General features: G+C 46.6%; 3 protein-coding genes across 6 annotated transcripts; 2 read left to right on the top strand and 1 right to left on the bottom strand.

Annotated features, from left to right (window-relative positions):
• Positions 1–6,221: 6,221 nt before the first annotated feature.
• Positions 6,222–13,411, top strand: LOC120743159 (protein FAM240B). Its single transcript, XM_040046738.1, has 3 exons — positions 6,222–6,330; positions 8,088–8,209; positions 13,211–13,411. Exons 2-3 carry the CDS (start codon positions 8,088–8,090, stop codon positions 13,320–13,322), a joined length of 234 nt encoding a protein of 77 aa, XP_039902672.1. The 5' UTR covers positions 6,222–6,330; the 3' UTR covers positions 13,323–13,411.
• A 2,200-nt stretch (positions 13,412–15,611) lies between these two features.
• On the bottom strand, positions 15,612–23,397 carry nudt18 (nudix (nucleoside diphosphate linked moiety X)-type motif 18). Its single transcript, XM_040046705.1, has 7 exons — positions 23,302–23,397; positions 23,041–23,213; positions 22,845–22,955; positions 18,229–18,331; positions 17,946–18,069; positions 16,725–16,849; positions 15,612–16,430 (listed from the first exon to the last, which is right to left on the bottom strand). The coding sequence occupies exons 2-7, from the start codon at positions 23,209–23,211 to the stop codon at positions 16,048–16,050; spliced, it is 1,017 nt and encodes a 338-aa protein (XP_039902639.1). The 5' UTR covers positions 23,212–23,213; positions 23,302–23,397; the 3' UTR covers positions 15,612–16,047.
• A 77-nt stretch (positions 23,398–23,474) lies between these two features.
• Positions 23,475–25,412, top strand: sdhaf1 (succinate dehydrogenase complex assembly factor 1). Of its 4 annotated transcripts, none has more exons than XM_040046710.1 (2): positions 23,475–23,585; positions 24,808–25,412. In XM_040046710.1, the coding sequence occupies exon 2, from the start codon at positions 24,978–24,980 to the stop codon at positions 25,224–25,226; it is 249 nt and encodes an 82-aa protein (XP_039902644.1). In that variant the 5' UTR covers positions 23,475–23,585; positions 24,808–24,977; the 3' UTR covers positions 25,227–25,412. The 4 variants fall into 4 exon arrangements, with proteins under 4 accessions (XP_039902644.1, XP_039902643.1, XP_039902642.1 ...); XM_040046709.1 differs by having other exon boundaries at positions 23,551–23,661; XM_040046708.1 differs by lacking the exon at positions 23,475–23,585 and adding an exon at positions 23,789–23,919.
• Positions 25,413–26,679: the final 1,267 nt, after the last annotated feature.

The raw sequence follows: 26,679 nt of genomic DNA, 5'->3' as shown, positions 1-26,679 counted from the left end.
ACAGTCCTTGAGATTAGTCGTTTTTGACATTTTCCAATAGCAATTAAGTTTCTAGTTTTGGGTTGTTCTGGGTTGTTTATGCAGGTTACATGGAGCAACCACTTTATGCTGCCATCTTGATCCGCGCCTCCATAGCGCCCCCCATGCACCTCATTTTACTGTGTACAGTGACAATAACCCGCTAACATACGTCATGAAGTCAGCGAAACTTAATGCAGCTGGACACCGCTGGGTGGCGGAGCTGGCAGATTATCGGTTCACTCTTAAGTACAGGCCAGGGGCAGCGAATCGAGATGCAGATTACTTATCAAGAAGAGGAAAGCCCATTAAAGCCATCATGCAGGAATGCACAGAGGAATGTCAGCAGGATGCCATTGAATGTGTTGGGAAAGCTGTCACCTGTAATGTCAACGCACTTCCAGAGGGATGCATCATCTCAGAACCATCCATCCGCTTCCGCTTCAGGGTCACGGGGGGCACTGGAGCCTATCCCATCTGTCATAGGGCGAGAGGCGGGGTACACCCTGGACAGGTCACCAGTCTGTCACAGGGCCAACACACAGGTACAGACAACCATTTGCACTCACATTCACTCGCACCTAATGGCAATTTGGATTTTTGCAATTAACCTATCACCACAAGCTGCATGTCTTTGGACAGTGGGAGGAAGCCGGAGTCCCCAGAGGGAACCCACACAAACACGGGGAGAACATGCAAACTCCACGCAGAAGGACCCCGGCCTGATGTTGGAATTGAACTCAGGACCTTCTTGCTGTGCGGCAACAGTGCTAAGCACCGTGCCATCTCAGAACCAATTCAGCCATTTGCAGTTGACGACATCAGAGAAGCCCAGGATGCAGACATAGCCATAAACCGAGTTTTGTCCCTGAAAAGAACACACTACCTGAAGCATAAAGAAAAGATGGCGGCGAGTGAGGCAGTTAGGTACCTTCTTCTTCATTTGCAGATTGATGGAGATGGCATTCTGAGGCATGAGACCACAAGGAGAATGCAGTTAGTTGTTCCTGACTCATTAAAGCCCATGGTCTATAAACATCTACATGGGGAGATGGGACATTTAGGAGCAGACAGGATGGTTGCTCTCACCAGGGAGCGCTTCTTCTGGCCTAAAATGAGGCAGGAAATGGAGCACTATGCCACTCAGGTGTGTCGCTGTATAAAGAAGAAGAAGCCTAACAGAATAACCAGAACACCAATTCAGAACATTGAAACCTCTGCGCCGTTTGAGATGATATCCATTGACTATCTGCATTTGGACAAGTGCACAGGAGGTGAAGAATACATACTTGTAGTTGTGGATCATTTCACCAAATATGCCCAGGCATATGCGACAAAGGACAAGTCTGGGAAGTAAGCTCTTTGATGACTTTATCATGCGCTTCGGTTTCCCATCCAAAATACACCAAGACCAGGGGAAAGAATTTGAGAACAATCTTTTCCGCAAGCTTCAAGGCTACTGCGGTATCAGCCATTCTCGTACCTCCCCGTATCACCCACAGGCCAATCCTGCAGAGCGCTTCAATAGGACCCTCCTAGGTATGCTCCGGACACTTGATGAATCTCAGAAGTCAAGATGGAAAGACCATTTGAACAAAGTAGTTCATGCCTACAACTCGACTGTGCACGAAGCAACAGGATTCTCTCCATTCTTCCTTCTCTTTGGCCGTGAACCAACCTTGCCTATCGACCTGCTCGTCCCAAAAAGAGAAGAAGAGAAGAGTCAATCACACATTGGCTATGCAGAGAAATGGAGAGGAGTTATGCAAGAGGTCTACGCAATTGCGAGGCAGAACATGAGAAAGATTGCAAGAAGGGGACAGAAAAACTACAATCAACGTGCATGGAGCTCTGTGCTTCAGCCAGGTGACCATGTCTTGGTGAGAAATCTCACACCCAGAGGAGGTCCTGGGAAACTGCGCAGCTATTGGGAGGATATGATTCATGTCATCACCGAAAGGAAAGGTCCTGATAGTCCAGTGTATGTGGTTGAGCCATTGCAGGGGACAGGAAGAAGACGAGTGTTACACCGTAACCTACTGTTGCCGTGTCCTTACCTGGTTGACGAGTCTGGGGTGTGTGAAAGCAGCCTGAAAGAGAAAAGCCATGGAAACAAACAGAGACAGTCAGCAAGAAGACATCATCATCACCCGATACTGACCAAACAGGCACAGGCAGTTCTAGTGAAGATGACTGTCACATGTGGACAGCACTCAGATATGCCGATCCACCCGTCAACCCAGAAACAGAGGATTTCTGCCCCCGGAGTGACGCACTCGGAGAGAAGTCTGAGCCTGCTTTCAGAGCAGAGGGGCATCCTGAAGAGGAACAGGTGGAGGAGAGACGCAGTTTGGAGGAGGAGGTTGAAGCTCCAGCTGTTGGGCCCGAGAGTGAGCAGAGTGATGCTGAGACATGGAGGCACAAGCCAAAGAGAATGAGACAGCCCCGGTGTGTCTACACATATGAAAAACTAGGCTAGCCAACCGTCCAGCAATGGAGCACGTGCCCTGTCAGTGTGAACATCCATCCATCCATCATTCCTCTGTCCCACCATCATTCATGTATCCTTTACAGTATCAATAGATATAACAGAAAAACACAGAGTCAACTTCACAAGAGAGTTTAATCTAAGCGTAACATTACAGTTGCAGTTCATGTTGATGTGGTATTGACACACAGGTAAAAGAGAAACAGGTACTCTGAGCATTATTACTATAATAAATAGAGGGAAGGTTTATCATTCTAGCGTCAAAGAGTTAAGACAGTAGTGGGTACAATACGGGTTTAATGAACTCATGGTTTTGAAGTGTGTAATCACATGATGTTGGGGTGTAAATGGTATTCTCCTTGTCCCACTGCGAAGATTCGGCGGGCCCACCAATACTTCGAGGGATAACCCACCCTTCAGTACAAAAGGACTATGAACATTTAGTTTTGTATCGTGACCATGAGAGACTTGTCCTGAGATACTAAGAGATGGTATAGCCTCTCACCCAGGAATGTGTAATATGTGTGGAAATACTTGTTTGCTCGCTCATCTTCGGTTAAATGTTCTATTTTTGGTAAAATGTCAAAGATTAGAAAGAAAATGTGTGGCAACATTTTTCTTTTGTGGGGGAGGGTGTTGCGCTCTAAAAGTAGTTATAAAACTTACATTTTTCTGAATCGTTGGGAAAATCTTTAAAGACTATTCTTATTTAATTGTGTTTTGTTTTTGGACACATTTCTAGTTAACTTTTGTAGTTTACTGGCTCCAGGAGGTCAGAGTTCAGACGTGTGATGTCATCAGTAAGTGCAGAAGAAAAAACAGTGTCTGAGACGTGAGAGAGCGATGTTTTGCTGATGATAGGCTATGCTGCCTGTAAACTCCAAACCTGAACTGAGGAGAATAAAGTTGCAAAAAACAGGAGAGTGGAGTCATGTCTCTCTGAGGGTGCAACACAGGCATGCACTCAAAGACTAACCCTAAACTGGAAGACTGACGTGGAGTCTCACGCAGTGATCCCGCGCCGGTGGAGGCTTCACCACACCATTAAGTAGCTCCCTCCGCTGACGCTGATCCGCTGCAGGTGTGTGGCATCCTCCTTGGGCGTGGCCAATCATCCACAGGCCTGACGGTGCTGTAGCCCGGCCTCCTGGCCACAGCCACAACCACCCACACACCCACACCCACACACATACACATACATAGACACATGGAACAAAACCCCAGACAGCAGAACAGAGCACCCACCAAATAATACCAATAATAATAATAATAGCGATAATAGTCCACACTTCTCACGGACCCCGAGTCCCCAGAGCTGGGTCCGTGACAGTGACACGCCGGCATGTCTATATCCCTGCAACGTCTGTCGGACGGACGGTCGGTCAGTATGAGTGAGCATGAATGTGGGTAACTGTGCTCACCTCCACCCAGAAGTGGGCATAGCTGCCCAGGGCTGGTGCTGGCACACCTGTTCCTCACCTGCAGATCTTTGCCCAGCTGAGGATAGCTGCAGACCACAGGGAGAAGGCTGGTCCACCGACGGCCTGCTCAGATGTTAGCTATTGGCTTACACTGAACCCAAATGAAACCTCACAGCGCTGTTTCACACTGTGAAGACGGCATCAGCCAGACATTCAGCACGCATTAGGCGCTGAAAGCTTCACTACAGCAAGCCTGCACGCTGTACCCCCGTGGGTCACGCCCACCGCCAAATGTCACGGCGTGTGACCGAGACACGCCGACCAGTGTGACAAAACCGCAGCGAGAACACACGGCTCTTTAAAAGGTGATGACCAGACAACAAGGCCTCACAGAAACAGATATACAATCTACACACACACACAAAATGTGTTGTGAAGTTCATGGCATCATTGTAAAAGCAGATCACTTTCTGCTTGTGCACACACAGCATTCCTTCAAGGGATATATCTGTCTGCCACACACACACATACAGACACACACACACATACAGACACACACGCACACACATACATACACACACGCACACGCACATACAGACACACACACACGCACATACAGACACACACACACACACACACACACACACACACACACACACACATACAGACACACACACACACATACAGACACACACACACACACATACATACAGACACACACACACACACACACACACGCACATACAGACACACACACACACACACATACACACACACACACACACACATGCACAGAGTTGTGAATTGTGCGTGACATCATTATAAACACAGATCACTTCCAGGCTCGGTTTTCTTCCACTGAGTGAGTTACTGTTCCAGCACACACCCTGCCATGTTTCCATCCACCCAGAGGACGTTACATCCACTCACATCCATCCGTTGCACCCAGAAAAGTGTAACTACATCTGCTGCCTCATTAACTCCTGCCCCACCCTAAACCTGAGCTCGGCTGCAGTCAGCTCACAGTTAATGTCCTGAAATGGATGAAAACCTCAGTGTGGTTCAGTGCGGACAGGTGATGACAGGTCTGCAGGCCGCGTGCTGTCTGCAGCTTGTTTTGTGGTTTGGGTGAAGTTTAACAAGCTTTGCCTCCTTCCAGGATTTACTTTGGACCCGACTCTATCACCTGTCTCTCCAACTCAGTGTCACATCACAATGTGTTGTTGCTGGACAACAGAGCAAAATGAGTCAATTTTACAATTAAGGCTCTAACACTGGGCCATTCCCCTTCTGTTGGCCAGAGTCATGTGACTCTCTGGCTTTCTTTTGCAGCCACAAAAATGAGCAAAGTCAATGTGAGGTGATGGAGCGAGGTGCATGCAGGTCCTCCACACTTGAGTTCCTTCATTTTGTTTACAGCACTTTTATTCTTACTTTTTCAGTCTCTGATAGTGCTGAAACCTGCAGCAGTGAGTCAGTCCCCACAGCCGTTTACAGCCTGTGTTTGTGCTGTTGGAGCCTTTTGGAGCGTTTTTAATGACATCACATGACCAATAATGTGACTGCTGTGAGGTCACTGTGCTGACAGGCAGAATCAGCTTCACTGAGTGAAACTGGGATGTTATTTGAGTGTTACTAACAGCGTGGGGCGTGAGAGGCTACATGGATGACCAGCTGTTCATTGTAAAAGTACCATGTTTTTACCATGGACCCATTTAGCTACGCTAACCCTGGGCTGCTGATTGATGTTAATACCAACATAAGTGGACTCTCATGCATGTTGACATTGCTGCAAACACACTGAACATGTAGAGATAATTAAGCCTGCCCAGTCCAGGAATTAACTCATGGAACAGTTAGACATTACAAACCAGCAGCGTATAATCATCATAACGAAGACTTTGTTTATTCGACTGCTGAACTATATCACAGTATTTGTCCCCCATTTGTCCTTCAGCTCTTAAACTAATGATTTTGGAAAAACCCAAATATGATGCAAGGACCCAGGAATGCATTATGTCAGTGTAAGGCCTCACAATGATATAAATACAGACACATGTGTGTGTGTGTGTTTAACACCCTGCAGCAGCATCGCATCACGCCCCGAGAGGGCTGAAATGTCAAACATGTGTTAACACCCAACTGTCTCTCACACACACACACAGACACACGCATACACAGATACACACACACACACACGTGCACAGATACACACACAGATACACACACACTGATGTTTTGTCAGCATCGTAAAGGATTTACAGAAATCAAATCAGATGATGTGTGTGTGTGGGGGGGGGGGTTATTACATAAAGGGTGTGACGGACGGCTCGTGTGTGTCCTGTGCAGAGGTGTGGGGGGAGAGACAGTGTTTGTCTGAAGCACCGTGAGCTCCGATCAAAGGTTTGTTCCATTTGCTTCAGTTCTTCTCAGCTTTAAACTTTCAGTAAAAATGCTTCAAAATTTTTATATTTTAAATTTTTAAGGTTTGAATTTGTAACCTTCAGTCCAGGAAAGAGTTTGTCTTTAGTTTTTAGTCCTGTTTAACTTCTGTTTGTGGTAAGGGAGGAAATACAGTTTTAAAAGTTTCAGCGTCTCGATAGATTAAAACTTGTTTGCTGCTCGGAAAGAGGAAACAAGGAGCAACTTCACAGTGCTGAAAGTTTCTAGAGCCAAAACTTATTGATATTTCTGATTTTTGTCTATAATCTAATGTAATTGATGATGCAATGGTTGTTTTATTTTATATAAACTGCAGCTTGCTGTTTCTACAACACAACAAATTAACAAATTTCCCACACGCGGGACTAGTAAAGGTTATCTTATCTTATCTAACAATAACAACAAATGTGGTTGTTTGCTTTACCAGATTTTAACATAATGTGATTTTAAAAAATAGTTTGTCTGGTTTTGACGTCTTTTTATTTATCTAAAAAATTTGAAACTACTCCATTAGAGCAGCCAAAGAGGATACACGATGTTAGCTTACTCAAGGCTGCAGATCCTCTGCTTTATCCTGACTAATGTGCATATTTAGAGGCCCTTGTTCAGGTGTACACCACCTCTTGCCCTATGACAGCTGGGACAGGCTGGATGGATGTTATAATGCTACAGGCTTCATTAGCAGATGGATGACATCACAGCTGTTATGCCCACCTTACGTACACACTGTGGGTGAAGCCCAGATTCAATTCAATTCAATTTTATTTACACAGCACCAAATCACAACAGTCACCTCAAGGTGCTTTATATTGTGAGGTAGACCCTACAATAATACATACAGAGAAAAACCCAACAATCATATGACCCCCTATGAGCAGCACTTTGGTGACAGTGGGAAGGAAAAACTCCCTTTTAACAGGAAGAAACCTCCAGCAGAACCAGGCTCAGGGAGGGGCGGGGCCATCTGCTGTGATTGGTTGGGGTGAGAGAAGGAAGACAGGATAAAGACATGCTGTGGAAGAGAGACAGAGGTTAATAACAGATATGATTCAATGCAGAGAGGTCTGTTAACACATAGTGAGTGAGAAAGTGACTGGAAAGGAAAAACTCAATGCATCATGGGAATCCCCCAGCAGCCTACATCTATTGCAGCATAACTAAGGGAGGATTCAGGGTCACCTGGTCCAGCCCTAACTATATGCTTTAGCAAAAAGGAAAGTTTGAAGCCTAATCTTGAAAGTAGAGATAGTGTCTGTCTCCTGAATCCAAACTGGAAGCTGGTTCCACAGAAGAGGGGCCTGAAAACTGAAGGCTCTGCCTCCCATTCTACTTTTAAATACTCTAGGAACAACAAGTAGGCCTGCAGAGCGAGAGCGAAGTGCTCTGATAGGGTGATATGGTACTACAAGGTCATTAAGATAAGATGGGGCCTGATTATTTAAGACCTTGTATGTGAGGAGCAGATTGAAACATGGTGAGATTAAAAGCTCCACCCTGACTGAGGAGAAGCAGGAGCTCATGCTCCATCCTGTGGGTTTGAAGGACTCACACTGCAGCAGGATAATGAACCCAAACACACCAAAGAAGACCGCAGAGTGCTGACATCATGGACCGAGTGGAAGAAGGGGTTAAAGGTCAACTATGTGCAGCGATGTGTTTCTGTGGAGGTCAGAGGTCAGGCTGTTGACAGCGTGTGTGCTCCTGTCGTGCTGTTACAGATGAACCTGGCTCTGGTCCATGACAGAGAGCTCATTAAGACGTTCTGGGAGAGGAGGATCGAGACTCAGACTCAGCAAGCTGACAGCGAGGAGCAGAGGATGAGCCAGAGCGCACTCAAAAAGTGAGTGACGTCCTTCGGCCCAGCGGTCAACGCATAACATGTTTCTATAAAACTTCATGATGTGAGGCTCTGGTTAGCATTTAGTCAAAAACTGTGTCTAACCCAAGTTTAGTCATCTTCTTCTTAGTTCAGTTTACTTTTAGTTTTGTAGTGTTGCATTTGAAGGTCACACCTGTCTCCATCTTTGCGTACAGCTTCTTTTCTGTCATGAGGCTGGCAGAAAGGTTAAACATATCCAGGCTTTCTTTGTGTTAGCTGGCTAAACGCAGTCAGCGATAATGGATATCACTCAGTGATGGTTGTCAGCGTTCCCTCTAAAGTACATGTGAGCTGCTAAACCGAGAGACAAACTGTGTCCAGGCTGTCCTGGGTCTGCCCGGCTCTCCTACTCATCAGTCAGTTATTTAATCAAGACGACAAAGGAGGCAAAGTGAGCTGAGACAGAGAGGGGCAGTTTGTTTTCCTCGCCAAAGAGACAACTGCAGGTCCGCTTGTGTTCAGATCTGAGCGGCTGATGGAAATAACTCCAGACTATGGTGATGTTTATGCACTGAATGCACAGTCAGGTCACAGTATGATGGACAGGCTTTCATCAGCTTGAGTTTGAGCTGATGGGTGAAACGTTGTGAGGGACCAGCGAGCGCTCGCTGTACGTGTTTTACTGCAGAGAAAAGTGAGACGCTTCAGCTGCTTGTTCCACCTGAGCACACGGACTGGCGTCCTCACGGGTTTCAGTTGCTGTTATTCTGGTGGAAAGGTTTTTGGACTCTTCTGTTGTACAGGATGTGGCGTCCTTCATTTGTAATGTCACTGATCTTCAGTCTAAACGGTTTCGTTTTCATGGTTCGTTCCACTCTCAGCTTTAATTTCTTGCATTTTATTTGTCTCTGTGTGATTCGCTGATTATTCTGTGGTCTGGTTACCTGTCAGCACTCAGCCTGTCCTTTGTTCTCTGGGTGTAACTGGGTTTTATGGGACAGCTGGAGCTCCCTGCCCACTGAATGCTCTGCTGTCCTCAGACACACCCTGATAAACGTGCTGTTTGTAATTCACACACTGCGTCTCTCGTGGAGGCTTAAATTACAAACGCTTTCTTTCATCTGTCGAGGTCTTTGAGCCAGACGTCCGTTACCAAACTGAGCATGAATGCGGTTTCATTCGGTGAAGCCATGTGACCTTGTGGCAAATAGACGCATCTAAAAACAGATCCTCTCATTACAAACGGCCTCGTCTCTCAGCGAGCTGCAGGACATACCAACACAAACACACGAGCCTCTAACACCGTCTGGCTGCTAAAGGTGTCAGAGACGATGAGCACTAATGAGCGGAAACATGACCTCGCCTCACCGGGCTCTGAAGGAAGCAAAGGAAACAGGACGATGGAGTCTTCAAACCAACCGAGAGAGAGACAAGTTGTCTCCAGGCTGTCCTGGGTCTGCCCGGGTGTCCTTCTGATCAGTCCGTTGTTTAATCAAGACAACAAAGTGAGCTGAGACGGTGAGGGGCCGGAAAGCAAAATCCTCCATCAAACAAGAATCAGCACGGCTAACATCCTGCACAGCTCACACACAGGTGTGACACAAACTGGGAGCAGGTTCAAAACAGGAAGCGACTAACACAACACACCTGGTGGAAGGAGGTAAGAGTGAGCACGGTGACTCAGACTCAGCGAGCAGGTAAGAACAGGTCAGTGCTGCCACTGATGGAGGAGCCTCCTGCCCCGGTCCTGCTGCTCTTTTGATTTATCTTATATCCTCTTATTAAACTTGACCTCCTGATGTTACATCAGCTATTAGCCCTATCCGCCTTAACCCCTCTCACTCATCTTCCTCCCCCCTTAACCTCAGTTCATCTCACGTAATCCCTCTGCTATCCATTACCCTGTACCCTAATCCCCCACCTATCACTACCGTGTATCTCCTAATCCTTCGGCTATCTATTACCATGCACCCCCCGACTCCACAGCTATCTGGCTCCCCGCTGCCTCTAACCCCGACTCTAGTCCCCGCTAATTGTGTACGTTATGTGTGATCCGAGCAGGGGCTGGAAAAATGTGCTGCGAAGCACCGAGGTGATAATCTCGGAGCGATGAGTGACGGAGGCCGGCCGCGAGCACAGACACAGCAGCTGAATTTAGAAGATATTCTGATATTAATAATCATCTAACGGATGCTTCGGTCTGTGCGTCTGCGTCGCTGAAGCCAAAACTAATTTTGTTTCATGAAAGGACATCGACGTGAAGCTCAGCACGCTCAGTTTCTGCTTTTCTCAATGAGCTGCAGCGACTCCATCAGTGAGGATCTGTGGGGGCTTTTCTCTGCTGATGTGTCCACAGTGTGAGGCCAGAGTGTCCTGATATTAGTGTTAGCTCCACAGCTCCATGGAGCATAAAAATACATATGAGTGCATAATTACAAGAGCTAAACTTATCTATAATTAAATCAAGTTATATTGTTCCTCCACACTCGTTTAATAGATTCATTTATTTTCAAAACATCTGCATTTAAAAAAACATTCATTCATGAAAACTGAAAGAAAACTTGGATCAGATTAAACACAGTGATGAGCCATGAACCCGTGACATCATCACACCTCCTCCACGGCTTCAGGAGCTCAGATATAAGGCGGCACCTCTTTAGACGGTGCTCCTCCACCCCTCGCCTGCAGCTCAAACACCAAACAAGTAAAACTAAATTTAAAGTTCAGGTAGAAGCTGAGGAGTCGAAGCGTTAGCAGGAGGAGAGGTTGTAACAGTAAAACACACAGAGGTCATCGCAGGCGTGGACGTGCTGGACTAACACAGGAGAGCAGAGCGAGACACGCCCCGTTCATGGAAGGGTATTTCAGTGCCGAAGAACTTTTATCCAAACCTTCACACTCACGCTCTGATGGAGGCACCTGAGGGTGGAGTGTTTGCCCGAGGACACTTCAACATGCAGCTGGAGGATCCAGGGACTGAACCACAAACCCTGTGGTTAGTAGACCCACTGCAGTGGGAGCAGAAGCTGCAGAAATGGGAGGAGTTACAGACGCTGTGGTAGTGTTTAGGTCTAAGTCTAAGCAGAAGGTGTAGCAGTAGTAGAGGAGCCTGAATGGCCACAGTCATAGCAGCAGATGTTGTAGAAGAAGCAGCTCATCAACAGCACAGGAAGTGGCTGCAGTCATATTAATTATATTTAGCAGAGGAGGAGAAAAATGCTGAACGTGACTCTCTGGCTTCTCTAAATCATTTCGTTTTGTTCCTGATCAGCTGACAGGTTAGCTTCATCCTGCAGGTCCTCGCTGCAGATCCCAGACCTTAGCCTGGCTGATTATAATTTAGCTGCACCTCTGGACCGCCTCCTGCACCGCTGCGTCACACTGGTGATTCAGGACCCACAACTTTGAGGTTTGTGGTGATCTCAGAGTGAAGCACATGCAAACAGCCGGTGCAGAACAAGAGGTGCACCAGGAGACGACCTGAAGAGGACATCTGCCAATCATAGTGAGACACTCAGTGATGTCACTGTGGTGCAGTACTGAGCCTGGAGCAATGACCCCACATGTTTTGGTGAAAATGTGTGAAACTGGTTCTGGATGAGTCGCTGGCACTTCTGTGGATAAGAGACATCATAGTGGCGGTGCTCAGCACGCTGAAAGGAGAAATGCTAACCTAAACCAGTGAGCCGGGCTGGACTTGAATCACTCTGATGCTGCTTCAGCAACACCTTTGTGTCAGATGAAGGTCTTAAAGCGTTGGTCCTGGTGCAGAGGAGCGAGATGCCTACCTGTCCGTCTGTCTGCCTCGGCTGACATCAGGAAGATTATCAGGACAAATGGAATAATCCGAAAAACTTGACAGGAAGGCGACAAAGAGCTGGTGAGGACAGCTGATGGCGAGGGTTGGGTTACACTCAAACATGTGACGCCTCACAGACGAACGTCTGTTATTTCTTTGCCTTTGTGTCCTGGAGTCGCTTCCTGTCTGCCGCACGTTTGTGCACCTGTGGTTGTGAAGCCTTTCAGTGACATAACGTACACCCTGACCCCTCAAACAGCCTCTGTCCTCAGGTGTGTCCCAAAGGAAGGACCAGAAAAAAGTTTGGACTGGCAGGCTGGCAACTTGTGATGATTTGACCTCTCCACCATCTTTAAGGAGAAACGCCTTCTTCCTACAGACAGCAGCCAATAACATCCCATCAGTGACATCAGCAGCCAATAACATCCCATCAGTGACATCAGCAGCCAATAACATCCGGTCAGAGAGTTGACTCGGACGCGGTGCAGCTCAGTTTCTTTGGCACAGAGCAGTGTTCCAGTAGTTTCTGTCAATAAAGATGAAAACTGCAGCACAGAGAATGAAAACAGATGCGGAAGCAACAAAACCTGAGCAGAAATACTGTTTGAACTTATTTAGATGAAACCTTCAGAGGTCATTCAGGTGAAATCGTATCTGTGAACACTGTGAGGGAAGTCGAGTACTGAGACTGAAGGTGAAGGATTTGTCTGTGACGTGCAGCCAAACAGAAGAAGAAGAAAGCAGCACGAGGTGTTCTTTCTTCATCGAGCCTCACAGAGACAGGCGAGCACGCTCGTGGGTGTTGGTGAAATAAAAGCGCTGATGCGACAGCGATAACGCCGCAGCTGTCACCAGGACACCAGATCTGCTGCAGACTCAGAGCTCATTAAGCTCTGAAGCTCTGACCTCAGCACTGCTGCACGCCACCGACCACCTCCAGGCATCGCTGTTACGATCAGATCCTCTTAAAATACTGTTAATGAATATGATGACGCTCACCCTGACACGGCAGCTTTAAGGCCGGAACCATAAGAACGAAAACAGAAAGCTGAAGCAGGTGGTTTATAAAAGGTCACAAACCTGCGTGACCTTTGTAGGTCTGCAGAACCACTGCTGAGCACGTGCAGTGTGTGTAACAGCAAGATGGGGGTGGAGTTTGACTACATGGTGTCATGTGATGCGCTGGCATGATGTAATGTAACCGTCCTTCCTGTGTGTTTCAGGCTGAGGGGGGAGTGGCTGGTCCGTCTGGAGAACCGAACCAAACACCTGAAGAACCTCAATGACAACTACATGAGGAAGATGAAGATGGAGCCGTCAGCTGACCAGACCTGAGCCCCCGATAACTCGCCGTAGAGCTGCTGAGCCAACAACCGCGTCTCCTCCTGCTGCTGTGTGAGAGAAATAAAGAGCTGGAAAATAGACACGTCTGTGATTCATTCAGAGTCAGAGTTTGAACATTCTGTTTTATTTCCTGCATGTAAAGCATCTCAAACACATCAGTGCATCAGAGCCAGCAGTGTCAGGCTGTGCTGATTCTGCAGCAGGTGTTAAAGATCACTGAGACTCACTCTGAAGCCTCTGACCGCCAACATGGCGCCATCTGCTGGACAAACAGGAACAAACCTCGAGGAGGGGCTGAACGTTCAGTCCAGTAAAGGTGGGAACATGAAGGAGTTTCCGACGCCGGCCACATGCAGCGTGTGAACCAATAAATAATCTATAAGTGACCATTAGTGACAAAACCATCAGTCCCCTTCAACACCAGCAAACAGCAGAGCTGGGTCAGTGTTTGGAACGTAACTGAAATAAAAACAACTATTAAATATTTTAAATTCACTCTTCAGTCATTTCAAGTTTTCTCACAGCAGCTTCACAAATACAAACTTTTTAAGTTTTCAGTTGTTTTTCTACAGAAGCATAAAAAAGTTAATTTTATGAATTATTCTCCGCAGAAGTTAAGACTTTGGCCACCAGGGGGCGTTGTTTCTGTTTAACATATGTTTAGGAAGTCATAGTGACTTTTTCCCCACCAGTGTTTTTTTTCTTTATTTTGGAAACTTTAGACTTATTTATAAACACATATATTTAAAAATAATGACAATAATAATTTCTGCTTTTTTCTCTTTCCAGCAGTGCAGCATGCAGGGGGGGCTTTAAGGGGGCCCCAGCTGTACCACACAGCTTTAGTTATTAAATACGTCGCACATGTAGATAATGATATGAACATACTCATGAACGACGTTATTATAGAATAATCCAACCCAGCTGTGAAGTGATTTTGATTTGATTTGATTTGATTTGATATACCTTTATTAGTCCCACAAGGGGAAATTTCATAAGGCTGCCGACCTATTACCCTCCGACCATACAAACATTACACAAACATCACATGGGGAAGACGGGTCAGAGAGGTATAACAATGGAAAAAGCACCAGATGAGGAAAGATAAGGAGAAAAAAATATGTGTGTATGTTGTGGTTTTGTTTTTATTTATTTATTATTTATTTATTTATTTATTTTTGCTCACGGTGCATCGTGTAAAACCGGTTAAAACCAATAAATAAATGTTTAAAAAAAAAAAAAAAAAACTCCCCCCAGCCTGAGCTCCAACAGGGAGATCAGTTTGAGAACAGAAAAAACCCTCTGCACATGAAAAAACTCTTAATACACCAAAGAAACACATGACAAGCAGCGGGGGGGGTAAAGGGTGAGACACAGCCGACTTAGACAGCACATCCGGGCCTGCGTGCGCTGGTCTCCTTGATCCCCGTCAGCATCGGAAGGGAATAAGCGTCGAAGGCGTTTGGAGGGGGAGGGGGGATGAGTGTGTGCATATCAGTGTATATGTATTTGTGTGTGTCCAGAGTTCAGCTGAGACAGTGTCCTTCGCCCTGCCAGGCTAAGTAAACAGTCTTCCAGCCAACCCAGGTGGCCTTGCATGGAATGGGAAGGAACAGACTCAACACAGTCGTTATCAGGGTGTTGTTGTTCAGCTCCAGCCTTGAGACCGCAGCTGGCGCCGAAGGGGTCTCCGCATGAAGTGATGGTGGTTTTTACTTTAGTGCGAACAGCTCATATGAATTTCAAAGCAGTTCTACAGTCCAACACTGGTCTCTCAATCTCCCGTTGGAGAGCCGCGAGCTTCGCCATACTTGCGTTCTGTGATGTTGTCATTTCTTGTGCTCAAGGAGCCGATTCTGAGAAGTCACGACCGCAGTGAGCTTCTCCAAGATGTGATCCAGTCTGCAGTCAGAGATCTTATTCTGAGTATTCACAGCAGCCGTAGCTTCTCCAAGATCTTCTCCGTGCTGCACTCAATGAGCCCATTTTGAGAAACTCACGCCTCTCCCATCGTTCCAATCCCAGCGGGCAGCCTTGTGGGGGTTTGAACAGCCGGTTCCGCTTCCTTAATTCTCCGATAAATCAGGGCCAAGCCAGCTCCGATCAGCCAGAACCCTGTTACCATGGTTCATAAGTAGATATCTGCAGCACTCAGGCTCACCCAAGCCCAAACTTCTCGTTGAGACAAGGGTGTCAATTGCATTCAGCGACCAGTTGATCAAATCCACAATTCCTCTTTTAGATTTTAGAGAACAGACTGTGAGAGAGTGTTCAGGGAAAAGTAATACAAAAAACACGAGACTAGACAAGGACACAAGAGGCTAAGCAGGGAAGCTAAGGGAGAGGAGGAGGAGAAAAGTGCGACCGCCTTCGTCAAGAGCAGCGAGCAGATGATCAGCTTCTCCACAGGTCAGTGAGCGATGCTGGACATGTCCTTTATCAGCTGAAGACAGAATTTCACAACAAATCAGTAACTCGTAATCTACATGATAGAGGACCAGTAAGGCTCTGAGGTCCCTCCCCCCACCCTGGACCGCCCCCGACGACCCCGGGAGCTCCAGTGTGGGGGCGGTCGGAGTGATTCCCTGACAGTCGTTATCTTTCATTTTATTGCTGCAGTTACTGGCATAGATTCCCTTTCAGAATAAAACCTAAAACTTCTCGTTCTTGTCAAAGAGTACAGTTGGTGTCGTCCCTGTACGCCCGGCGCCGGCGGTCAGTACAGGCTGTGGATCGGTACCAGGGCAGCGTTTCTGGTTTTCTCCAGCAGTTTCTCCCTCAGCGTTTGTTTCTGGACTTCATGCCAGACGTAGCGAGGGTGCTCCACACGCGGAGGCTGCCCCGTCGGTGTCCACTCCACCTTGCGCCCGTCCTCATCGCGCTGGACGTGGTCAGGCGTCAGCGCCACCAGTGTGTTGAAGCACACGCCGTCCGTCTTGCCATTCTGTCGACCGTTGTGCTGCAGACTGAGCACGCCCAGCGTGTTGACATCATGGTCGTAGTAAGCCGACTGCATGGCTTCCTGCACCACCATGTTGGCCGCCCAGGTCACCGCGTGGGTCCTCACCGCCGCCGCTGTTGGGAGGTGGGGCTCCGGGGCTGCCAGCAAAAAAAATCACGTCTGTAATATTCTGGATATTTATCATTGAGGTATTTGTATATATTAGGACTGTTTCTTATATTTGTAACTTTGTAATATATTGCATTATTTAATTTAGTTCAGTCTGTTACTGAGCCGTGTAAATGATACACGGCTCAGGGTCCTACTTAATTACAGGTTATTTAGGAAGATGTCACACTTAAAACACTTTAACTCGGCCGTGTTTTCAGGAAAAAAGCCAAACTGTAGAGTGCGTGAAGTTTTCTGTCAGTGCTAACGAGTGAGTTTGGTACCTCTGATGAGCAGAACCCAGATGTGCTCCTCAGCACCGACGAAGACCAACATGAGTCTCTGCACCACGTGACGGCAGCTCAGGTCTAAGGGTAGCGTGACAGGATGGCAGGGACTCAGACGGTACCTGAAGGCAGCACGGCAGGAAAGTCAGGAGTCGCCACGTCAACATTGTACAGATCAAAAAGAGGCTGAACAACTCAGATAAAGGAAGTTTTTAAACACACTGAGGTTAATTATGGAGTTCCACAGGGTTCAGTGCTAGGACCAGTTCTGTTTACATTATACATGCTTCCCTTAGGCAGCATCATTAGAAGACATAGCATACATTTACACTGCTATGCAGATGACACCCAGCTCTATCTGTCCATGAAGCCAGATAACACACACACCAATGAGTTAAACTGCAGGAATGTCTTAAAGACATAAAGACCTGGATGGCCGCTAACTTTCTGCTTCTTAATTCAGATCAAACTGAGGTTATTGTACTCGGCCCTGAAAATCTTAGAAATATGGTATCTAAGCAGATTCTTACTCTGGATGGCATTACCTTGGCCTCCAGTAATGCTGTGAGGAACCTTGGAGTCATTTTTGACCAGGACATGTCCTTCAACGCACATATTAAACAAATATGTAAGACTGCTTTCTTCCATTTGTGCAACATCTCTAAAGTTAGAAATATCCTGTCTCAGAGTGACGCTGAAAAACTAGTTCATGCATTTATTACTTCCAGGCTGGACGACTGTAATTCATTATTATCAGGAAGTCCTAAAAACTCCCTGAAAAGCCTTCAGTTAATCCAAAATGCTGCAGCAAGAGTCCTGACAGGGACTAGAAAGAGAGAGCAGATTTCTCCTGTTTTGGCTTCCTGTTAAATCAAGAATTCAAAATCCTGCTCCTCACATACAAGGTCTTAAATAATCAGGCCCCATCTTATCTTAATGACCTTGTAGTACCATATCACCCTATTAGAGCACTTCGCTCTCGCTCTGCAGGCCTACTTGTTGTTCCTAGAGTATTTAAAAGTAGAATGGGAGGCAGAGCCTTCAGTTTTCAGGCCCCTCTTCTGTGGAACCAGCTTCCAGTTTGGATTCAGGAGACAGACACTATCTTTTAAGTGCACTGGTACTCCATAAATAAAACTGATGTGAATTTAAAGTGATGCTGCAGGTTAATCGATAACTAAACTCAACTCTGTGGTGTGTTTCGCTGAGTTTACATACTTCAGTCCGGATTCGATGAGGCGGAGGATGTCCCGCCCTCTGAGTTGGAGCTCTGACTGTCTGTCCCACCACGAGGCCTGAAGAGACTCCTGATCTGCTGCTGACAGACTCTTTAAACTTCCCCCTGACAGAAGAGGAGAGACACGCTCCTTAAACTCTGCTGCCCTTCATGTGATACACATATTCACCCAGCTTCCTCAAACCAGACAAAGCTAACGATGCGTTCAGGGGCTCGGAGTAAAAAGGTTACCCTTCAACACTAATAAAGTGTGTGACCTCTGACCTGTGACCTTGGCCAGGAAGATGAAACGGATCCACTGAGGTCCCTGCTCCTGGATGAGCAGCAAGGTGACTGGCTCACTTTCAAACCCCGCCTCCTCCTTCACCTGCAGACAAAGAGAACCGCAGCTGATGGAAGACAAAGCCAGGCTTTCTCTGCATGAGCTGGTTCAACAAAACCTGAAACCCAGATCAAAGACATCCCAGCGCTGCTCATCAGCTTTTTATCTGAGTACCCTCACACAAAGAGGTGCGTTTGATGCATCACTCAACACTTCTTCTAAAGACCAACCAAGCAGCTCGCTCTTCAGTCAGAGGAGCAGCAATAAGCAAGACTGCTGCTGTTTGTAGCAGGGTGGTGATCACAGAGAGGACGGAGATCCTTTCACAGCATTACGTCCTCCTGAGCAGAGTCTGGGATGGAAAGCACGAAGTTCTGTGCAGGCCGGCTCGGACTGCTGCGCCTGTGATCCGACACGGATAGCAGGAAAAGTGTGACACTGAATTTATAGCTGAAGCAAACATCTCACAAAGCTGCTGCTCAACACAGGGCAGCTTTAAATACTGCAGCAGAAATCAGAGGCAACCTGGAAACTCATCAATGTGCAGTCCCTTCTAATGATGGCCTTTAAAAAACTACACATTTAATTTAAGTTCCATAAAGCTTCATGTCATCTCCCAAATATCATCTTTAATGAAAGAAAACACTGAAACGGACTTCCGATTTGAACGTCACTGTGATGGCAGCACCTCGAGGTGAATAAAGAAGGGGGTGAGCGAAATACACCAAACCAATACTCGGAGGTGGCAATGAAGTGGTAGTTTAACAGTGGGAAAATAATGATAGCTTCCAGGCTAATACCTTTCTCCTCTCACTGCAAACCTGCTGCCGCACACTGTGATTCAACCCCAGCAGGCAACGGCTGAAATATGGCTGACTTGGACACTGTTACAGGAAATAAAAGACTTTCGCCAAGAAAACAGTGCACAACTGGGGAGATCAAGGAACAAATCCTAAAGGTGAGCGCCAGACTGGACGAGGCTGAGGGCAGGATCGAGAACACCGAGGTCGCCATGATTGAAAAAAATAAAGCTACAGGTGAAGGTTGTAACAACCCTTATTGTGTTATCGCACCACTAGGGGGGGTTGCCCTACTATTTTAGTAGTTGGGGGAGTCTCCTAGTGGGTGTGTGAGTATAGCGTGGTAGCCATTACATGCTGCTCGTGTTCTGCTCTCAGGACAGACCTCACCATTGTAACGGCCTGGCGTCGGCGACTACCGATCCCCGCACATGTATGTACGGACAGAGTAGAGCCGTGGAGACCTGGCTTGTATGGTCTTATGTTGCTGACAATGAATAAAGGTCTGTTGTTTAATTTAACTGACTGGCTTCGAGTTATCCGGCTAACCTCCACACCTCATGCCCGCTGGACCTGCTAGCCGCTCCTTCCTCGCCAGACTGCTGTTACAAGGTGGAGGATAAACTGACAGACCTACAGAGTCGAACAGGAAGAGAGAACAAATGAATTTCTGCTGTACCCGAGACAGCAGAGCGGGCTCTACAACAGTGAGTGAGTTTGTTGAGAAGTTGCCGCTGGAAGGCCTGGGGCCGTCCAAAGATGAACTTGACGTACGCATTGAACGGGCGCACCACCCCCAGGCGACGCTCCCTTGCGATCTATTATTGTGAAATTCCTCAGCTTCAAAACAAAGGAACTTCTGCTTCGTACGGCATGGCAGAACAGAGGATTTACCTCCAACCAAGTGAGCTTGAACCCTGACTAACCCCCCGATTCTAAAAAAACCAAGAGAATACGCCAACGTGTGCGAGACCCTGAAAGAGCAGCAGATCCCCTCCAGCTTAGCTAAGGTGAAATATACCGATAAACAAAGATTTACAACATGGCAGTGGAAGCCAATAAGTACATGTCCAGTAGAAGCTACGCCGTGAAGCTCGTTTAATCAGCAGAAACAGCTTGTTTACAGAACCATCAGTGGATCAGGCAGAGACAGTAAGAACAGCAGGAGGGGACCAGACATTAGCACTGTTCACCGACGACCTACTACATCCTGTCCCACACAGGCACTCCCCAAAATCATGGAAATGCTCTCAGAGTTTCTCGGGATACAAGGTTAATGTAAACAAAACGCAGGTACTAACTCTAAACTACGATCCACCAATCGAAATGAAGAATCACTGTAAATGGAAATGGGACGCAGGTAGCATTAGGTACGTAGGGGGGTAATACATCGTGACGTCACCAAAATGTTTGATGCCAACTATGGTCCTGTGAATGAATCCATAAAATCTGATATACAAAGATGGGATCCCTAATTTCCCTCGGGATTAATAAAGTATTCTGATTCTGATTCTGAATCCCGTCCCTTTATTGGACCTACACTCTAGGATTGAAGCCATTAGATTAAACATGCTGTATTTGTTTCGGTCGTTACAGATTCCCACACCACAAAAACAGTTTGTGGAGTGGGATAGACTGCTGTCAAAATACATTTGGAAAGGGAACAAAGCCAGAGTTAAATATAAAACCCTCTAAGTCTATGAGAGTGTTACTGTGCAGCTCAGTTAAGGCCATTGATATGTCTCTGTTGTTTAGATTACACTGTGGGATGGAAAGATCTGGAAGGAACAAATGTTAAAGTAATACCAGCTACAGCTTTAATATCAGACACAAAGCTACAGAACAAAACAAACCTGCCAGATGAACCAACACTACGAGTAATGATATCTGCTTGGAGTGAAGCAATAAGAATTTGTGGTTTGGAAATGCCTCTAAAGTCTTTAGATAGTGCGTATATGACTCAGACTTTACCCTGAATCAGTGCGATAAGAGCTTCAAGAACTGGAGTCCAACAGGCCTAACTAATTATTATCATCTGTCCGCAAGGGGGCATTTCAAAGCTTTGAAACCTTAAGGAGAAAATATGATTTAGACTCAGACGATTTCTTCAGATATCTACAGGTCAGAAATTATTTTAATCAAGACCTGAAAGTGAATCTAAACGATCGACGATTTGTAGAAACATTTGCATCATTAACTAATTCTGGAGCACACAATAAAATCATTTCCAGATTATACAACAGCATCCTGTGTAAAAACAACAGCACTGTTTATGTTAAAGTGAAGTGGGGAAAAAAAGCTAACCTGACAATTCCAGAGGAGTGTTGGGACCACATAAGCATACAGTGGACTACCACTGTTCTTTGGCGTGAATTTTGCTGGAAAAGCATCGTGAGCTTCTTCATCCCCACTGCTCAGAAAAGGTATCTGGGAACTGGTGACACTTGTTGGAGATGTGGGGGAGATGGTGCTAACCATTTCCATAATTCCTGGGACTGCCGGCTGCGAGTAAACAGGCCCTCACAAGGAGATGGTTCAAGCCTGAACCACCAACGACTGAAGACTGGATATATTCTGTAGAAGACATCTATACCATGGAAAAACTGTCTTTCTCTCTCAAAGTGCAGACGGACACCTTCTACAGAATATGTTTCAGCCTGTGAGGTGGGATTTTCTATCAAGCCTGACACTTTTATGCTGGTGCACTGATTTAAATACCCATGCTAATAATGCGAAGCTAACTTGGCTGCCCCACTACCCCCAACCCAAGTTCTTACGGGGTTTTTTTTTTTTTCAACTATAAGTTTACAAATCTGAAAGCAAAAGCAATGTAGAGAGTCATACTACTGTTATGTTCAATGTACTTTCTTAATAAAAGAGTTAAAAAGACAAGAAAACACTGAAACCCCAAAACCTGCAGTTCCTCTAATGTCCACCTGGGGCTCCACAAAGTCTCTGATTATGATTTTTCAGACATTTTATTGACATACAAAAAAAAAAAAAACATGTTCACACAGGTGACATAACACTGAGGTTAAAGCCAGATCACTCCTCCTCCTCGCCTCCTGATGTCTGCAAAGCAGTGTTGTTTTGTCAGGGCAAGCAAGGAGGGCAGTGCTTACCCAATGAAAAAACAAACTGTTATTTCAGTATTTTGACTTTTTCAACCTTAAGTGATCGTATTTGGTCAAGTGGGTGGAGTTAATTAATGCTACATATCTTGGTTAGAAAGTTGGGAAGCTGCATTCACAGACCTTATGCAAACATCACACAAACACATATCTGCTAATCAGTGCTCAGTAATATCTGAACTGTAGCTCCGCCTCCTCGGATGCTCTGTTTCTACAGTGACATCACAGCAGGCATATTATTGGTCACATGATGTCGTTAAAACGCTCCAAAAGGCTCCGACAGCACAAACAGTCCAGAGGTCCAGTTCAGGGACTCCCATTAGTTAAGGTGAAGCCTAGCACAGCTAGCTGCTACAGCCACCTGTACCACCATCTACCTGTCAGTCAAAGAGGCCACGCCCCTATTAATGCAAATTTTAAGCCTTAATACAATTTGAACAGGTGAGTAATAGAAACGCTCTTCCGCGTACAGCTGTTATGAAGGAGTATATGATCCACAGAGACCAAACTGTTTGTGTATCAGGCTGTAAACAGGTTTGTTTTAACATGGGAGTCTATGGGGACTGACTCACTGCTCCCCCTGCTGGACGCTGGAGGAGCTGCAGCTTCAGGCTCCTCCTCACTCACCTCCCTCTTCATTGCCTCCTCCAGGCTCTCTCCCACCTCCACCCTCCCAGCAGGAAGATACCACTGTTTGTAACAGTCCGGTTTGGCCTCCTGGACCATCAGCACCTCCTCCTGAAGGAGTGTTAAATAATTAAATAATCGATCATTTAAGGATATTGATGAGACTGAGTGGCTACCTGTGGTGACCTCTGTTCACCTTTTCATTGAAGATGACAGCACAGACGATGTAGGTGACGTTCTTCCTCAGAGTGGCGGGTTTGCTCTGCTCCAGGCCCACATCACACACAGTGACCTCTGACCCCTGCCCACTCAGCAGCCTCTCCACCTGCTCCTCCACCTGCTGCTGTTCCTCAGCTGTCATCTCCATGTCTGTAAGAGGAAGAACAGAGAGCGTCTTCATCAGCTAAAAAAACACCTCAAAGCTCGAGGCTGTGACTGCAAGCGCGCAGAGGCTCACCTGTGATCCAGGTGTGGTGTTTCTGGTCTCTACCAGGTGTGACAGAAGCTGGGAGAGCTTCCTCTCTTACTGTCGGATCTGAATCCTGAAAACTGTAGTTCACTAAAAGTACTTCGTTACTTTCTCCGCAGGTACCGGCGTCATAAATCACGGAAGCCTTCCCCCGGAAACAGATGCCGGTGATAAAAGCACGAGCCCAACTGCTTCAGCTCGCCTGTTTTGACATTTGACTCCAGAAGGTGACACCGGAAGTGCTACTAATCTTCCTGTTCCGCGCCGCCGCAGTAAGAGCTTTTAACCCATTCGAACACCCCCCACGGGCGATTTGGACGGTACAAATTAAGATGAATACATCAGAAGGTAACTGAGCTCTAACCAATCAGGAGCAGCGTTCTTAAAACGGGTATTAGCTTTTATTTGTCTGTGCGCGTGCTTTATTGTGAAAATCTGACCCGGAAATCACGTGTTTTGTAGTTTGTCCTGGTCATTGCGACTCAGGCCGGTGTTATAACGCAATAAGGTCACAGAGAGCCGGGAGACGTACCTGTGACGGTGGAATAGGACAAACAGGTGAAGCAGCGGAGCCGGTCCGAACCGGTCCGAGCGGAACTCCGTCAGGTAAACAGGAAGTTGAACTGATCGCTCTCGCTGATCAATCCTGAGGTCCAGCAGTCGGCTGTGGGTTACTTTCATAAGCCACAGCTGCTGGTAATACTGCGTGTAGTACTACAATATAAGTAATGCTAATACTACTGTATGTGTTACTGTAAAAACTGTTACTCAGGAGGGTCAAAGGATCCAGTCAGAATCCAAAGATCAATTATTTATGTTATTTTAGCTGAAATGTATTTTAGTGAGAGACAGACACACCTAAACGCTGTTGTTGTTATAACGTGTGCCGGGTGAGCTCAGTTATCACAGAAAACAATCAGTGATGAGAAAATCAGCAGAGGCGGGGGGTAAAAAAGGACAGAGGAAGAATCTTTACTGAAATAAAAACGTGCTTTTACGTGCAGGTCGACACCTGTGTGCACAGTCGGGGCTCGCGTGCACGTTCATGCTTGTGCGGGAATATGAAACACACATGAGTTAAAGATCAGACCACATTAATGGAAACAGAGAGAGACAAACACGTGTTCCTTCATCAGAACTCCAGTGAATGCATTCGAAATAAAAACAAGCAGGTAGAAGGAGAACATTTGTTATATTCAGTCTGGCTCAGGGGGAACTGTGCTGCTGTTGACCGAAGGAGAGGAGGAGAGGAGGAAGGCATGCTAGGAGGCAGACAGAGAGAACGTGAGATAAAGAAGGATTATTTTGAACTTTGATTGATGCAAAGCTGTTCTTGCAGGATATAAATATGGAGCTGCAGGTGAGCAGACGCCTTCTGTTGTGTCTTCAAGGTGTCAGTTTTCTCCTGTGAGAGAATAAAATCAGCGACCGTGACGCGATGAATCTTCCTGAACGCTGTTTTGTTGTTCAGTTCTCTTTGTGTTTTTCCTGCAGGAAAACGTCTTCTTTAAGACCCTGAATGAGAAGAAACAGGTGAAGCTGAGCCTCGTGGTGTGTTCAGAGTGGGCGTGTGAGGGAGCGCAGCTGGAGACACGCCGGTGTTGGAGCGTCATGTGTGCATAGCTGCTCTCTGATTGGACTCTTGTCTCTGCTGACTCGGTCTGATGTTGCGGCACAGTAAGCTGCAGAAGCAGGTCCTCGCTCTGTACCGGCAGTTCCTGCGAGCCGGGCAGGACAAACCGGGCTTCCTCCCCCGAATCCGCGACGAGTTCCGAGAGAACTCCCGCATCAAGAAGACGGACGTGATGCACATTGAGTATTTATACCGACGGGGCCAGCGGCAGCTGGAGCAGCTGAGGAACGCCAACACCAAACAGCTGGGCTCCTTCTCCAAACCCAAAGAGCGCGGCTGAAACCGCGTGACCTCCGAAAGACGCCGGCACCGTCAAACTGCTGCCATCGTGCTCAGGAGACGGGCTATGAAGGTCGCAGCAGCGATACAAGCTGCCGTGAAACAAATGTTGACAGTAATGAATTTATCTGCTGTCTGGAACAATAAAATGTGTCTGTGAGGCTTCATGTCTCCCTCTGAAATATCATTCATATTGTTTTCATGCGTCTGCACTGCATTCTGGGTAAATGAAGAGTGATGTGACTATTTTTTTTCAGGCATTACAAAGAAAATTAAAAAGTTTGTTTGTTTGTTTCCAGGGAAACTGAAACGAGGGAAACCTCGTGTTTTAGTTTTTACACAGGAAATTATTTAAAGGAGCTTAAATGGAGCCAGAGCAGGAGTGGGTTTAAAAAATCCATCGATTTTAGTTTGAATAAAGTGAAATCGATTCATTAGAATCGATTTTTAAATATAAATGTATTTTGCCAGAAACGCCAGAATCTCACAAAACTATTTCAGCAACCAGCAAACAGCCGAAACAGTAAATGAGAGCAGAAACATGTAAACACAGAGTGTGGATCGTTCACCCGACGTCACGGACTCACCGTCAGGGCTGAAGAGCGAAAGCTCAGTGATTCTGATGCTGCAGGTTTTCTCTCTCCAACCAAAATTCACTGAACCTGCAGCAAACGAAGGTCCAAACTACGCTTCACGCTTGATAAACATCGTCATGAACTCGCTCTGACTTTGGCTTTTACTTCCTGCACAGCTCTCTCAGTGTCCTCAGACACCAGTTAACCATCAAATCTCTGTTTTCTGCATTATTCTCTGCTTATCACGCAGCAGTGCTGCGGTGTTCAGCGCTGTCGGCCTCTGACAACAATGCCTCATTTCTGCCGTTCAAACCGAAGAAATGTAAACTTTTACAAATGATTGCTCAGCTGTGTCTGTAATCAAACTTCTGTAACTTTGCTCTGCTTCACTTCAGCAGCATCAGGTCATGTTCACATGTTGATTCATGGTTTTCTTCTGTTTTGGATCGACTGCAGTATTTTTTTTAAGGTTATCTGTAGACTTGATGTCTCGAGACCACTTTTACGTGGTCTCCGTCTTGTCTCCTTCTTGTCTCGGTCTCGCCGTCTCAGATCGACATAGTGGTCGGGAGATCTGGAGTCAACAGTTTCCATGACACACACCGTAACGTTCGATGATGTGTCATTTCAAAAGCATCAGCTCTAAGAGCCATGCTTACAGAGCACTTTGTAGTGAATCAGACTCGACTCCCACTGAGCGAGAGCCGCTCCTCACTTAATTTCCTTTGGCTGCTCAGCTCTCACACAGTGGCTCAGCTATGCTCCAATCCCTCCATATTGTGGCCAATCACATGCGAGGATATAGGATAATATCATTGTGTGAAAAACAGAGAGCGTGAGAGTCACGTGGAGCGTGCGTCTGTCCTCTCAGTGAGTGAG

The sequence above is a fragment of the Simochromis diagramma genome, unplaced genomic scaffold, assembly GCF_900408965.1.
Source record: "Simochromis diagramma unplaced genomic scaffold, fSimDia1.1 OVJJ01000038.1, whole genome shotgun sequence".
Taxonomy (NCBI): domain Eukaryota; kingdom Metazoa; phylum Chordata; class Actinopteri; order Cichliformes; family Cichlidae; genus Simochromis; species Simochromis diagramma.
This window is presented reverse-complemented; position numbering and strand designations above follow the sequence as displayed.